We start from the raw sequence: 15,308 nt of genomic DNA, 5'->3' as shown, positions 1-15,308 counted from the left end.
TCCTCAAGCCCTTCAAGATGAGGTGAACCTCCCAAGTATCCCCTGGGGCACATACACACCCCTAGCCGGGGTTGACTTCTTCAACACTCCACCAACTCCTTTCTTTAATTCTTTGCAAGTAATATTACAATTTGGATTTCATCATCATAACATTGTACTATTCTAAATACAGTTGTTTCTTTCCAATCTGCCCCATAAACTCCTATCCTGCTTTCTGAATTTTGCTGTCATTTCTTTTTAATCTGTTAATTGCCTGCAGGTTGTCATTGTCTCCTGGCTTCATCGAAATGAGCACTAATATGGTAGGTATCCACATGTGGCTATTTATATTTAAACTGAAATTATTCAAAATTGCAGTTCAGTGGCTCAATAGCTACCCGGGCTAATGGCTAACATTTATACGGGGCAGATGGAGAACATTTTTATCACAAAGACCAGCAGACTGCAATTCTAAAGATGTGGATGATAGCCAGGGAGTCTTCATTTTCTCGAGTCTTTGACATTCTTGCCTCACATTGTTTCTGGCTCTCTACTATTCTCATATTGTCCGGGCAACACTGCAGAGAGAAGGCTGTGGTGGCCCAAAGGAATCCTCACATCAATTAGTGTAGCTATAAATGTGGTGTCTCCTTCTAGGGTGTTTACAGTTTGCCCAGGAGAGGACAAGCTGATATATGTTGTGCAGGCAACCATCTGTTAGCATCCGTAAATCCACAACAGTGTGTCCAGAATTCAAATTATGTAGTCACCTTGGCTTTGTCTCCCTCTTATTGTATCCTGTCATAGCATTCCAAACCTCAGAACCCCAACCCCGATCGTTCAGATCACACTTCTGTACCCACTTGCTTTTACACAATGGTCTCACATTTAATTTGATGGACACTGTAACTTTAATCAGCTTCTCCTTCCCTCTTTCCCCAAGGAGAAGTGTTCTGGCTCCTTTCCAAGGTTAACCAGCATTTGTGTGCTTTGCTTTCAACTCTTGCTCTACCACATTTATCATGAAACTCGTCCTTCCACTGACCTTTCATCTTCATTTCCCACTGGCTAACCAAGCACTTTTAGGTCTTTCTTATTCTAAAGCAGATCCCTCTCTTATTTCTGCTAACATGTAATCTACTGACGCACACCCCTCTCTGACCACCATTCCAAATTGAAATAACTGTCTCTATTTATTGCATTCAGGTCCCCACCTTTCACTTATGTGTTAATTCATTGGAATGTGTCCTTGATTTGGGTTTTCTCAGTCTGGTGTGTCTTTTCCCATCTACATGTCAGTCAGTTCCTTCTCAGATGGGGGCCATCTACACATATTGGTAATTCTCTGGTAAAAAGCATTTGTCTTTTTTTTCCCCCTCCTATTTATTCAATCATTTATATCTGTTTGGATTCATATATTTATTTTATTCTGTGGGTTACAAGTCAATACTATTTTATTTATTCTGTTCTTTAAATAGTTCTAGCTTTGGCCCCTGAAATATCTCACAGGTTGGATTCCACACCTCTGACAAGTCCCCATCTTTTGGGTTTGAGTGCTTCTTCGCTTTCCAGAACTAGATGCTCCTGGTTCCTCTTGTGTTTTCTTCATTCCTGTCTAAGAATCAGCTATTTTTTTCGCCCCCAGGGAGTCCTGGCTTCTGAAATTGGAGAATGACATTTAAAAGCCCAAGACCTGGACACAGGTGTAGCATATACATTACAACATGGTTTCCAGCCTCCTCAGCCACTTTTCTAGGGAAGATCAGTAAAGGTAAGAGATTTTCTTACCTTTGTTATTACTATCACACATTCTGCTTTAATTATTTTTGAGAAGCGGTATTATCTAATGAAAAATGTGTGGCTTTGGAAACAGTCACAGCTAGGTTCTAGTCTTATTTTTTTGCCAGATGAGTTGCTGAGAATACCATGAGAATACAGGATACATATGGTGGCAGATGTTTTTGGTGGTCTAGCTAACTGCCATTTCTTCTTATCCTCAGTGTTGCAGAACCCCATTTTGTTCAGGTGTCAGGTAGACCCTGCCTGGTTCATGAGTAATGACTGGTGCATGACAGAACATGGCTGCTCTGACAGTGGTTGGTTTAGGCAGAAACGTGTAAGAGAATTGGGTCAATGAGGGATCTGCAAAGATTCTCCTCGAAGATAGGAAGAGAAGCATTCACACAGTTTCCCTTTTTAAGCACCCAGGAGATGGCTGAGCAAGGAAGTGGCATGTGGAATGGTTATCGCCATCCTGTGACCACGAGGGGAAAGCTAACAAAATGGTAGATCAGCTAAACTGAAATAGTGATATTACTGAGTTAGAGAGTTGATCAAACCTAGAGAGCCACCCTATCTCTATGTGATATTAAATTCTTTTTGTTTAGCCTACTTTGGATTAGGTTTTGTTATTTGCATTGGAAAGCAACTAACCGACACATCTATTTTGCAGAGTTGTTGTGCAAATTAAAGAAATATCACATCAAGTTTAACTACTGCAGTGACCGAGACTCAGTAAATAGAATTTATGATGGCATTTCCTCAATTCTAAGTCTTATATGTTAACATTTCTGAAATTTGGCCTTATTCATACCCTCAATTTTCTGAGCCTCTAAAATACGCTAAGTAAAACAATGTTCTTACTCCATTAGATTCTTACATTCTTATATACAGACAAAAGTGGGTTGTGTAAGAGCCAAAAAGAAAATCAAAACAGGGTCAGGATGGCAGAGTGATTTAGAAGTGTGGGTAGACTCTCAGAAGGCATTGCTTCTGCCTAGTGCAACCTGAATACAATGAGGGAACATCAGGGCAAGTCCTGCCAAAGGATTACCAGGCCCAGTGGTGGGAATGGCTTTGGTGTGGTCACAGTTGGTGTTGATGGAGGGGAGTGTCTCTATGAAGGTGATGTTAGAGGGAAAAGTCAGATCCTGGTCATGAAGAAGACTTTGGGTTTTATTCATAGAGAGCTTCTCTTAGAATGACAGAACTCAAGTTTATGTTTGGAAAAGCTCTTTCCAGATGTTGTATGGAGAATGGACCATAAGGAGACAAGAACAAATGCATGGAGACCACACCCTAGTCCCTGCAGTAAGTAGTTCAGGCAACAGACAACCCTAGTTTGAACCCTGGGGGTTGCAGTAAAGATTGGTAGGAAGTAGAGACTTTCCATGTATACTTTGGAGGCAGATGCAACAGAACCTGTGGATGGACTGCCTGAGGGAGAGGGAGTCACGATGACCCTTAGAATTTTGACTTCATATTGAGTAAGTGAAGTTTCCAGAGATGAGAAAAAATGGGGAGGCATCAGTAGGGATGGACAGAGGGATGGCATTAAGGGAGGAATGTTACGGGAGGCAAGAGCTGCTTTTACATTCTGTGTAAATAGCCTATCAATAACGAGTATGGACCTTAGAACGAGGTTTCAGCTGGAGGTAAAAATGGGAGAGAGGTCAGTGAGTTTTCGTTAAGGAAACGGAATGCACAGAAGATCTCCATCAAGTGGGTGTATATTTAAGAAGCCAGTGTAAAGCAGACAAGGCTAATTTATGCCATTGGAAATCAAGACACTGGCCACCCATGGGGGTGGGCAGAGTCTAAAGGGAGTACCAGAAGGCCAACGGGTGCTGGCAATCGGTTTCAATGTGGTTACTGGTGACAGGACGTTTTCAGTTTGTTGAGGATACAGCACATGTTTTCCTATGTGCACTTTTCTGCATGTACGTTTCACTAAAAAGTTAAAAAATGGATGTGCACCTGAAAATTGAGAGTGTCTTGGAGTCTAGGTAAATGGTTCTGCTATTTGCATTTTAGTGACACCTACTGCAGTAGCCTATTTTCACACACTTAATAAGGCATGAGGAACTCAGAACTCAAATATTTGCTCCACACTTGTACGAAAAAAAAAATCCATGAGAGTTACACTAATGTTTTGTCAGTTGTAAAACTATGTTTTCTGACTGAGGAAATAATGACTTAGCTACTTCTTTTAATAGTAAACCATTTGGATCCTGAATCTCACAGGATACTTTTTTTTTTTTTTTTTAATTTCAACAAGTAGTTCAAAACTGAGGGTGATTTTGCTCTGCTGCCCCCTCTTCTTCCCCCGACCACTGTGGACACAAGGTTATGTCTGGAGACATTGTGCATTGTCAAAACTGGGTGGAGGGGACACAAGTGCTACCAATGGGTTGAAACCAGAGATGCTGCTCAATGACCTGAAATGCACAGGACAGCCCTGCCCCCAACAATGCTCCAAATGGCGCTGCAAAGTGCTAAGGTTAAGAAAGCTTGATCAAGCTTCTTTGATTGGAAACTACCACAATAACCTGGGTCTGACAGTTAGACATCGTGATGATGTTTATTTCCCAACTGGTCACATATTGCAGGGAATGTGAACAGACATGCAGATGCTCTCTACTTTCTGTTCTCCACCCAGTTTCTAGCACTTCCTTTTCAACATCTCCTCTCTGTAAGTTGTTGTTTGCTGAGGGGGGGATGGAGCCCAGTGCATGCTAGGCAAGGTCTCTAGGCACACAGCCCTGGCCCAGCCCTCTCTAAGACTGAGTGATCGTCCCACTCCAATGTTGTAAAAGAGTTGTCTGCATTGAAAGGGAGGCTGGACGAGATGGAATATTATGGTTTCTCCCAACCATGAACTCAGTGACTTTTTTCTCTCACAAGGAACTTGGTGACAGAAAAATGTCATATGGGATATACCTACAGAGGAAAAGTAAGCTTTTAGTGCCTGTATCTAAAAACATGTTTTTAGATGAAAAGCCTTCAAAAGATTCCCCATTTTATAAGGCTTCTCCTTTCTCCCTTTCTCTTTAAAGTTTTTACCACCGGATCCTGTGCATCTTGTAGAAACTGGTCTGTCTGGCAGCTGGTCAGAAAAAACTTTTTTTTTTGGCAGAGGCAGGAAGGAAGGTGAAATATCACTGCAAAACACAATCAATCAATGTGCTCTTTGTTCTCCAGGTCAGCACTTTAGAAATGATGTCCTGTTCTGAAGTCACTTTGATGAGTTTCACAAGCAGAATCTAAGAGGACTCCTGACTCATTAGATGACAGCTGCTCCTGGCTCAGATTCTCTTTCTGAAGTCCTTGGTATAAAGCAGACGATCTTAAAGCGTCCTTCTGTGGTCCCATGATTCCAAGGTAAGGTGACCCCTTAAACTTTAATATCTCTGATGAATACATATCCTATTTAGTACAGATGAGATGTAGAGGGATACAAAGTAGGTTAAAGTTCTCTTTGGATTTTAAGGCATTATTATGGCTTATTTCCATTCAACTAGATATGACTTCAGGCAGAATGTTTTAAAATTCTTTGTTTCTCTCTTTTGCTGTAGAGAAGGTCAAATAAGACACCACCCTGGGGGTCCTTGGCTCACCCCCAACCCATGCATTCTTTGTTTCTTCCACAGCAGTAGTATGGGTTAGACCCAGGGCCTCACCCCTGCTAGGCAATCTACCACTGAGCTACATCCTCAGTCCTACCTCCATTCTTAGAATGATTTCAACTTTGGCTGAAACAATATAAAGAAAATAAAATGAGATAAAGGCAATGGATGCTACTTGTTTATGTCCTCTGGTCATAGAGCTTGATTTGTCTGTTTGTACTGATAGACTAGAGATCTAGCCCTTCATAGCTCTGTAGCCACAACGTTTTTGGCACGTTTTGGCAGGATCTCTGTAGTCATAACAACTTACACATCCCAAAGAATTCAAGTGGTCTAATGCAGTCAGGGTAGATCAATGATTACTCTGATAAATCTGATGGACCAGCTTTATATTCAAACTTCAGCTATTGAACTTTTCTCCTTTTATTTTTTTTAAGGGGGTGGGTGGGTGGGAAAAATAGTCTCTATAAAATTTCTTATTTTATGAATAAACAGCATAACTTGTTTTGAAAATCCCAGCTTAAATGCACAATTGATAAATGACACAGACATTTATATATTCCAATAGCAGTCTCACTCAACAGCCGATTTAAGACTATCATAATATTTTTCAGAGTTGTGAATTTAACATATCTCAACGAGCAAGAAAAGCAGAACTTTGAGCTCTACTTTTTAATTCATGAACTCTGAATCTGAACTTTGGATAGCAAATATTTTATATCTAACTAGCAAAGTATATAATTTATCATCATCTTTCTCTTGCTCTTCAGATGTTCACCTCGAGGTAACAAATGTGATTTCAGGTGAGTCATACTGAGATTAACTCCAAAGAGGAAGACATTTTCTTTGTTGTCATTTTATTGACTCAGAATTTTAAACATGGTTTTAGCAAGACTGTGCTACACGTGGCTTGTCAGATCATGCTGTGCATTTTTATTTCCAGTAAAGTTTTGTGTAATCACGGACAGCTCCTACTATTTCCCTTGGTGTAGACAGATCAACTAAAGGCCCAGAAAAGTCAACATTATTACTCAGTGTCCATTCCCTTGGCTTCTACATCATCTTTAAAAAAAAGACAGAAGTTGCTAACAAATAGTCAAAAGTAGATCTTTTGATATTTAATATTTTCTACTGATTTTCTTCTAATGGAAAGGTTAGGAGTGATTCTCACACTTGAGTGGCATTGGGTCACCTTGTTACCACCCAGACTTCTGGGTCCCACCCCAGGGTTTCTGGCTCAGCAGGTTTGGGGTGGGGTCCAGAAATGTGTATTTCTAACAAGTTTCCTGGTAATACTGATGTTATTGGTCTCTCCAGGAAATCCTGTGTGTAAAATCAGACTAGCAAGGGAAATGGGGGAAGAAGAGATCCTGGGTAATACAGAAACTGGAAAATGAGCCCTTCAACACTGAGATGTGTGAAAAGACATATTCTAAACCAGAAAATTCAGGAACTGGAAGCTACTACCATCACAAGAAGAGCTTCTATTAAGAAACATTAATCAACTGCTATAGGATTACTCTAAACGGTCTTTTCCATTTTTATCTTTTCTTCTAATTCATGTTTTACGGATCCTAAGCATTTATCATCTTTGAAATATATTTCCCCTTTTTTTGCTATGCATTTTCTTTAACAGCCACAAACGCTTTTTAGAATCAGGCAAAATATAAGTAAATCTGAAAAGTACATTTCACACAGATACCATGGGCTGTTTTTATTTTTTTATTTTTTGCTGCAATGTATTCATGAAAATTATACTAAAAAAAATGAAGAAAAATAGAATTTTTTCCCCCACTAAGAAGTTTAAAAAACTCCCAAACTTCAGATTGCCCTTTATCACCATTAGATGGCGCTGGTCTGCCAGAAGGCAAACTTCAGGAAACACCAGAAATTAACCAACAAGACTCCAAGGACTAAAGTGGAAAAATAGGCATTTTCAATTGGTATAAAAAGAGCAGACTATCAAAATAGAAGAGTGGAAAATCAAGGAATTCAGAGCATATGGGTAATTCCCAAACATTTTTCCAGGACTCTATCTATCTATAGAGTTAGGTAAATATGGATTTACATTTCTTCTGTTTTTCTTTCATAGAATGATTCGAACTTGCAATGAAATTAATATTCTAGTACCAAAAGGCCCAAATTTATTGACAATTAACTAGAAAACTGCTATGATGGGATGTCAGATGACAGCTCTGTATTGACAGACAGACATTTGGTGTCAAGTGAACTATTCAACTTCACTCACTGTTAACATTCACTAAATCCAGTGCTTGGCACACAGGGGATGCTCAAAACAATGTCAAGTTTTCTTTCTTACACTCTTCTTCCCTCACTGTAAGTTCCTTAATTGTGGCAGAGGGTTGGCGGTTCATTTAGACATAGATTATTGGGCATACAGTAGAAGCACAGTTAGTCATTGCTGAATGTATGAAAGTCAAAAATTTACCAATCTACTTCTCTGAGCATTAAGTATTTCTTCCAAACAAGTGAAATTCAGATTATTATCCCAGTTTTTCAAAACATAGAAAGGTACTTTAGCTCATGTTTTAAAAGACTATCTCTGTGTCTAGAGCATTTAGTTAGTTTACAGATAAATGTTTCAAAGATCTTGCTCTAAAGAAGTTTACAGTTTAATAGGAAATTCCTTCCTTAACCAAGAGAGATACCCAAGACTCCCAATGGATGCCTGAAACCTTGGACAGTATGGAACTGTATATATACTAAGCCTTTTCCTAAGTATACATACTGACAATAAAGTTTTAATTTACAAATTAGGCACAGCAAGAGAGTAACAACAATTAATGATAAAACAAAATAATCACAACAATATGCTATAATAAAAGTTAATTAACAATTAGAAATTGTTTATATCTGGAATTTTCATTTAATATTTTTGGATCACAGCTGACTGCAAGTAACTGAACTTCAGAAAGCAAATGTGTAAGAGGGCACACCTCTACACAGAGGTGGAAAACCTTAACTGTGTAGACAACAGCTACAAAAATAGTTCAGGGGAGCTCAGACAAGGTAGAAATTACTTTCTGCTGGTAGGGAGAAGGTGGCAATGAACTTGGCCTTGAATCTGCCTGTGCAGATGAAGGAAGGAAAACGCACAGATCAGAGACAGCATGCACTGGAACATGGAGATGCAAAGACAAAGAACAAGAGAGCAGTTAGGCACCTAGACAATACCACAGTGGCAAGCAGAACAGAGAGGGACAAGGTGTGCTAAGGATTGTTGCACATCTTACGGTGGGGGGTGGTGATAAATCATTGCCAGCTTCTGAATAGGGAATTTGTCACAAGCACTTCCGAAAGATTTTTTGACATTAACTATGGTGCAGCATGAAAGGCAGGAGATGGTTCAAAGACTAAAATCAATCCCCACAGAGTGGGGAGGGGGGATAAAAACCAACAACAACAACAACAATACAGGACTGGGGATGTGGCTCAGTGATCAAGGGCCCCAGGGTTTCTTCCCCAGAACCCAAAACCAAAAAAACCGAAACACAAAAAAACAGGGGGGAAAGTAATGAGGACCAGCACTAGGTTAGTGGCAATGAGTTAGATGGGTGGAGGCAGAGTCTTCATGGGGGAAAACTTGGCAATGTCCTGCACATGGATGATAGAAATGAACCAGAGGGAGCTAAAGTTTTAAGTGTGAGTGGTTAGAAGGAAGCGATTTTCAGAGGATAGATTGCAGAAACAATAAGCTTAGGTGCCGGGGAAATCCTCTGTGTAGGGAAGAGACATTAGACACCAGTTGGCTGGCAGAGAGGCTCAGTGATGCACAGCAGGCTACTGAGGAGCTTGTCGGATATTCACCTATGTGAATGCACATGACCTGCAGGCAGTATCCTCTCATCCCGAGGTCTTTCATCACCAATGTCTTTCAGGCCTCCCACCTTCCAGTGATATAGCTCCTCTGTCCCTCTACTGCACATCTCTCCACTGTGCTTGCTCAGAAAAACAGGGTGAGAACTTCTGTTGGGTTCCTAGGAATGAAAGAAACTCCCAAAATTGAGGAAGCAAAGGAAGGAGACATTGGCAGGGATGGTGAGTTCAAAGCCAAGAAGAGATGATTAGCAGTGTTTGGGCTAGGTCCCTTGTCTAATGTCTTAATGAGGACTTTTGGGGTTTTTTGAAGAATAGATCATTAAGATGAAACAATGGGTACAAAAAATGATATAATTGTTTTTAAAATATTTATTTAAAAATAAATGTCTTTATTTTATATTTATGTGGTGCTGAGGATGGAACCCAGTGCCTCAGGCATGCTAGGCAAGCAAGTGCTCTACCTCTGAGCCACAATCCCAGCCCCTAATTGTTTTTTTTTTTTTTTAAGTTTGCATTGCAGGGGACTTGAAAGAGCAGTGGGAGGGAAGTGTTTTAGAAGTGAGGAAATCTGAATTGTCTCATCTCTTATCTACATTAACGAACATTTACCCTTTCAGTCCCCAGTCAGGTAGCAACTGCTTGACTGATGAGAATAATTCACATACTGTTTGTCTCAGAATAGGTGCTCAATACTTTTTCTGGAGCGAATGAACATATAAAGGCTTAATCAACCACAGAAGTATATCCATTTTAAAAAGGGAACCTAGTGCCCAGCACAGTGATGCATGCCTATAATCCTAGTGGCTTGGGAGGCTGAAGCAAGAGGATGGTGAGTTCAAAGCCAGCCTCAGTAACTTAGCAAGGCCTTAAGTAACTCAGAGAGACCCTGTCTCTAAATATTAAAAAAAAAAAAAAAAAAAAAAAAAAGCGCTGGAGATGTGGCTCAGTGGCTAAGTGCCCCTGGATTCAATTCCTGGTTTCAAAAAAAAAAAAAAAAAAAAAAAAGGGAACCTAGAGAAAGTAAGATGAATCCCTAATTAGAACCCTTACTATTTATATTTGCTTATCACTGTTTTCAATGTGGGTGTTACTAGCATTTTAGAGAGGAAAAGTATTCACAAGTGGCCAATGCTTCCTGAAGGTTCTGCAGATTGTAGGAGGTTTAGTACCCCTAAACTTTGGGAACAAAGGACTAGAGCATCCTCAGGCACTGACAACCAAATGTCTTCTTAATCCTTTTGCTGTTTCACAGCCCTCCCCTCCTGACAGACTGTATCTCCCTCCACTCTGCTGGGTGATTTCTGGCTTCTCTGCTTGTCTAATGACAGCAGACCAAGGCCTGAATGCCTCCTTACCTCATTGGTTTTCACTAGGCTAAACTGTACTCATTTAGTCAAATTCTCTTTCTTTTCTTCCTTCCTTGGTTGTGTTGGGGACCAAAGCCAGGGCCTTCTGTCTGCTAAGCATGCACTCTAGCTCTCAGCCACACCTCCAGCTTACCCTTTTTTCTTTTTCCCCTTTATCTCAACCAAAACAAAACAAAACAAAACACCTTTTCATTTTCTGAACAACTGGAACACCTCCCTACAAACACTCACTTGGCAAATAGACTTTTTTGGCTTCTTCTGTGGGCTTGAAGGCCAAAGTCTCATCTCATATGAATTCATCTGCTTCATATTGTATGTTAAAGCAGTGACAGGCTTTCCTAGCTCTTCCAGAGAACCATTCACTCTTGTTTGTAGGCCTTTGCCTTTGTTCTTCTCTCAACATACTACATCTTCTCTTTTTCTTCGTATTATCTTACTAATTCATAATTATCCTCAGATCTTGGATGGGATGCCCAGAATTGGGTTGGATGGTCCTTCTGTATGCTCCATAGTACTGTGTGTTTTTCTTCATCAGGACTCTTCTTGTCATTCATTACCCATTGGGAAGCTAGCCATTTCCTTATTGTATCCTTTGCTGCGAGACTATAAATCTCATGAGGGCAGGGCGTGTCTGGCCTTTTCATAACACCCCTCTTGTGTCTAGCACATTGCCTAGAACCGTGAAGGGATTCTCTTAATACTAGCCATCTACGGTGATTTCTTTTCTGGTGGGTATTCCTCACCTTACTCCCACACTGTGATATAAATCCTGGAGCTCCAAATTTCTCCACCCTTTTCACCAAGTTTTGCATAAAATAGGTGCTCAATGTTCATAATTTGAAATCAAGTTTGGTGTCGTATGATGTATACATCTGATACTTTTTTTTTTTAATGTGGTGCTAAGACAAACCAAACTGACAAGATAATCTTTCATCATCTATGGACTAAATATTTGAAAACTGCTTTCAAAGCTGTTGAAATTTGAAAGAAAGAAAAAGCTCTCAGCAAAAAATACTCAAATAGATCTAAACCTCATTTATGATTTCAATTAAGGTTTCTAATTTTTATTATAATTTGTCCATTTTTAAAAATACCAATCCTTGTGTATGCTATATTCACAAATCAACTATTTTGCAAAATTTAGACAAGTAATTAGATCAACTGAGCATTTTATCAATACATATTTCTGGATCTCAGCCTTAGAGATTTAATTTAGCTCGTCAGAGATTTCTAATAATCAGGGAAAATTTGGACCAATAAATGCTCATTTGGATCACAAAATACTTTTCCTTAAATTTGTTATTAAAGAAAACTTCTGTTAAGAATTGCCATTTTCCTGATTCAGGAGGCTGAGGCAGGAGGACCACAAGTTCAAGGTTAGCCTTAGCAATTATCGAGGCCCTATGCAACTTAAACAGACCCTGTCTCTAAATAAAATAAAATAAAATAAAAAATAAAAAGTGGTTAAGCATCTCTGGGTTCCATCCACAGTACCAAACCAAACCAAACCAAACCAAAAAACCCCAAAACAATAAACAAAGAAAAAATCAAGTAGCATCCTGGTCAGAGTGGTTTCTAGACTATGAAAGCAGCAGTGTGGCTTCTGGTTCCTGATCACAGGAGAGGAAGCTCCTAAGTGGCTGAGTTCTGCTTTGTGGCTTTGAAGTTATATTTAAAAGTTCTAAATCTCAAAAGGTAAGTTTCCATCCTGGAGTTGTGGAGGGAGAGGGAGACAGCTAAAACTGGAAAAATTTCCTCAATCCTTCCTAGAATTACCTAGTCAAATTAATATCCTGAGATAACTCTCTTCTTTAGCTTGTTAAATTCTGTTATCTATAACTGAACTCTGACCCAACAGACTGTAATTTATATTCCTTCCTATAAAGAAAGTATTGTTTTCTTTTTTGTCCCAAACACTATACTTTCAACTTCAAACACCTTGGATTTATCCATTATTCTTTGACGAAAGTGTGTGTGTGTGTGTGTGTGTGTGTGTGTATAGATAGGTAGATAGATAGATAGATAGAAATTTAGAGGATGAGGTTGTGGCTTAGTGGTAAAGCGCTTTACTAGCATGTCTGAGGCACTGGGTTTGATCCTTAGCACCACTTAAAAAATAAATAAAATAAAAATATTCTGTCCATCTTCTCTCTCTCTTTCTCTCTCTCTCTCTCTCTCTCTCTCTCTCTCTCTCTATATATATATATATATATATATATATATATATATATATAAAGTTATATCACAAATAGTACTTTCTATAATGAACAGGATTCTGCTCTTGTCTAGTTGGCTATAGTCACTCTTGAAGGAAGAGTCTATTATTGCCCAATGAGGTAAAAACATAAAATTGCTAAAATGAAAAGTTTACTTAAACTATTTACTCTTTTCTCTGAGTGTACAAATTGGCTTGCTTGATATGCCATTTGAAGACTGAAAGTAATTTCTTTTCTTAGATGGAGAGAATTTAATATTTAACTTTTGAGGTGTGTTAGGTGCTTTGTTAGTATTCTCGTTAGCTAGAAAACATCTAAATGAGAGGATTAGGTTGTGCTGGAAGTCAAAAACAATGCACAATATTATGACAGAAAAATTTCATTTTAAAAAAATGAACTTGAATTGAAAATTACCTCAGCAACATGCGCAAGACGAAATGAAATAGAGCATGAAAATGAACTTGTCTGCCAAAAGTCTGGAGTTCCTAATTATCATGCTATCTCAAGTGAAAGTTCATTGAAATATCTGGATTGGAGTTAGTCATGCTTTTTTTTTTCTCTTTTGCCTTTAAAGTCCATTTACCTAGATATATAAAGATACACACACATATATTTTTCTCCCTCTCCCTCCAGAACTGCAGGATGGAAACTTACCTTTTGAGATTTAGAACTTTTAATTGAGTGAATGTACTTGCATTTTTTAGTTTTAATCATTATTTAAGAAAACTTTGTATGATTTTTGTATCTAATCTCTCTGAAATTATATATATATATTTATATTTTATATATGTGTATAATCTCTGGAAGACGAAGCCACGCCTCTATTAGTACTGTACGTGTCACTTTATCAAAACCCACTTAACAAACCCCTGTAAGCCAGGCACTTTCCTTAGTTAAGAGTGCAATCCTTTAACAAACAGAAAACTGAGTTTCACATCTCATTTGATCTTAGAAACCAAATGAAAGAAATCTAGCTCTGGATCTGAACACTGTCTCTCTTGAAAACCTTTTCTTTAAAAGGTCAACCTCTCCCAGTGACTGAGGCAGCCACTGAGGCTGAGGCAGGAGAATAGTGAGTTCAAAGCCAATCTTAGCAACTTTTTGGAAGTCTTGAGCAACTTAGACCTAGTCTCAGAAAGTAAAAAGGGCGGGGGATGTAGCTCAGTGGTTAAACGCCCCTGAGTTTAACACCCCCCCCCCAGTACCAAAAACAAAACCAAACAAAGTAACATCTGAAAACCCCATTTGATGCTGGTGGTTCTAGTTTGATTTTCTTCTATCTTTTAAATGAAAAAAAGAAAAAAGCCCCCAAATATTACGTTTATTTTCTTTAGCATTAGGAAATCGTTTTAAAACACTGACTCTGAACACAAAATCAAAATCAAAGCTAAAATTTTCTTTATATGAGTGATTTTCTTAACAGCAATGCAGACTTAACAAAAAATTTCAGCACTGTAAAAGGCATTTTAAAAAGTGATTAGTTTTAGCTGTTGTTCTGCACTCTAACAATGTAGGCGTTTTCCTGGTTTTTCCAGTTCACTGACGTGTATCGCAGGTTAGAGAGCCCAAGAACCGAGAACTTTAAGGAACTTGGAAGAAGGCGCGGAGGTGACTCCCTACTGCCTCCAGGATTCCCGTCGGAAAAAGCCTCCTAACAAAGCCCCCATCCCCGGTCAAGGTGCTCCCCGCCCCAGCGCCCACTGCACCCACAGATCAGTTAGGAAAGGACACCAGGGCCTGAGCGCGGGGAATGTGGACAGGTTGCCACCACCGGGGCTCTTTCCCGCAGCTCAGGTGGGCTCCGGCCGAAGCCTACACCTAGCCAACCGGTCCCCACCTTCGGGGACGAGCAGCAGCGCCGGGCAGGCGGGTCCTTCCCAGGCGGAAGCCGGCAGATCGGGGCGCGAGGCTGGCGCCCGCCAGAACAATTCCCGACTGCCGGGCTCGGCGTCTCGGGTCACTGCACTTACCAGGAGAAGCAGCAGCACGCACGGGCGCCCCGGGCTCCGCGCCATCGAACCTCGCTCCGCCGCGCCTTGCCCTCTGGCCGCTCGCCGCTCCACAACGCCCTCTCCCCGGCGCCCAGCGACTGCAGCTCCGACTCCTCCCAGGTCCCGGTGTTTCCTCCACGCCCCGAGGCCTCCTCTGCCTTTGCTGCCGCCGCGGCCTCCCTATCCTGCCCCGAGGCGCGGTTCCAAGTGTACCCGTCCCGAGAAAATGGAGCCGGGGGGCCCGCACTGAGCGATCGCGCGGAGGTGGGGTGTGCGCCGAGGAGGGAGGCGCAGGGCAGACTCCCGCCCCTGTCTCACACGCACCTGGGACCGTGACGTCCCCGGGCAGGGGACTTTGGGTGGCAAGCCCCGCCCCACCGTTCCCTTTCCTGATCCCCTCCTCTTCGGGAATGGACAGGAGCGGGAGCTTTCCGGTTACTTGCGGGCCCCCGCCCAAGGGCAAAAGTGGCTTAGCGGAACGGAGACCTGTTGGGGTGCCGTGATCGCAAC

At 40.7% G+C, this 15,308-nt stretch overlaps 1 protein-coding gene across 1 annotated transcript in view; it reads right to left on the bottom strand.

Annotated features, from left to right (window-relative positions):
- Positions 1-15,027, bottom strand: part of DSG2 (desmoglein 2) — a 47,188-nt gene extending 32,161 nt beyond the window's left edge. The window contains exon 1 of the mRNA XM_081263225.1: positions 14,778-15,027. Coding sequence (XP_081119351.1) covers positions 14,778-14,822 — 45 coding nt within the window. The 5' untranslated portion in view covers positions 14,823-15,027. The remainder of the gene's footprint in view (positions 1-14,777) is intronic.
- Positions 15,028-15,308: the final 281 nt, after the last annotated feature.

This window comes from Spermophilus citellus, assembly GCF_964194105.1.
Source record: "Spermophilus citellus genome assembly, chromosome: 12".
NCBI lineage: Eukaryota > Metazoa > Chordata > Mammalia > Rodentia > Sciuridae > Spermophilus > Spermophilus citellus.
The sequence above is the reverse complement of the archived record's forward strand: the minus strand, read 5'-3'. Positions and strand labels throughout refer to the sequence as shown.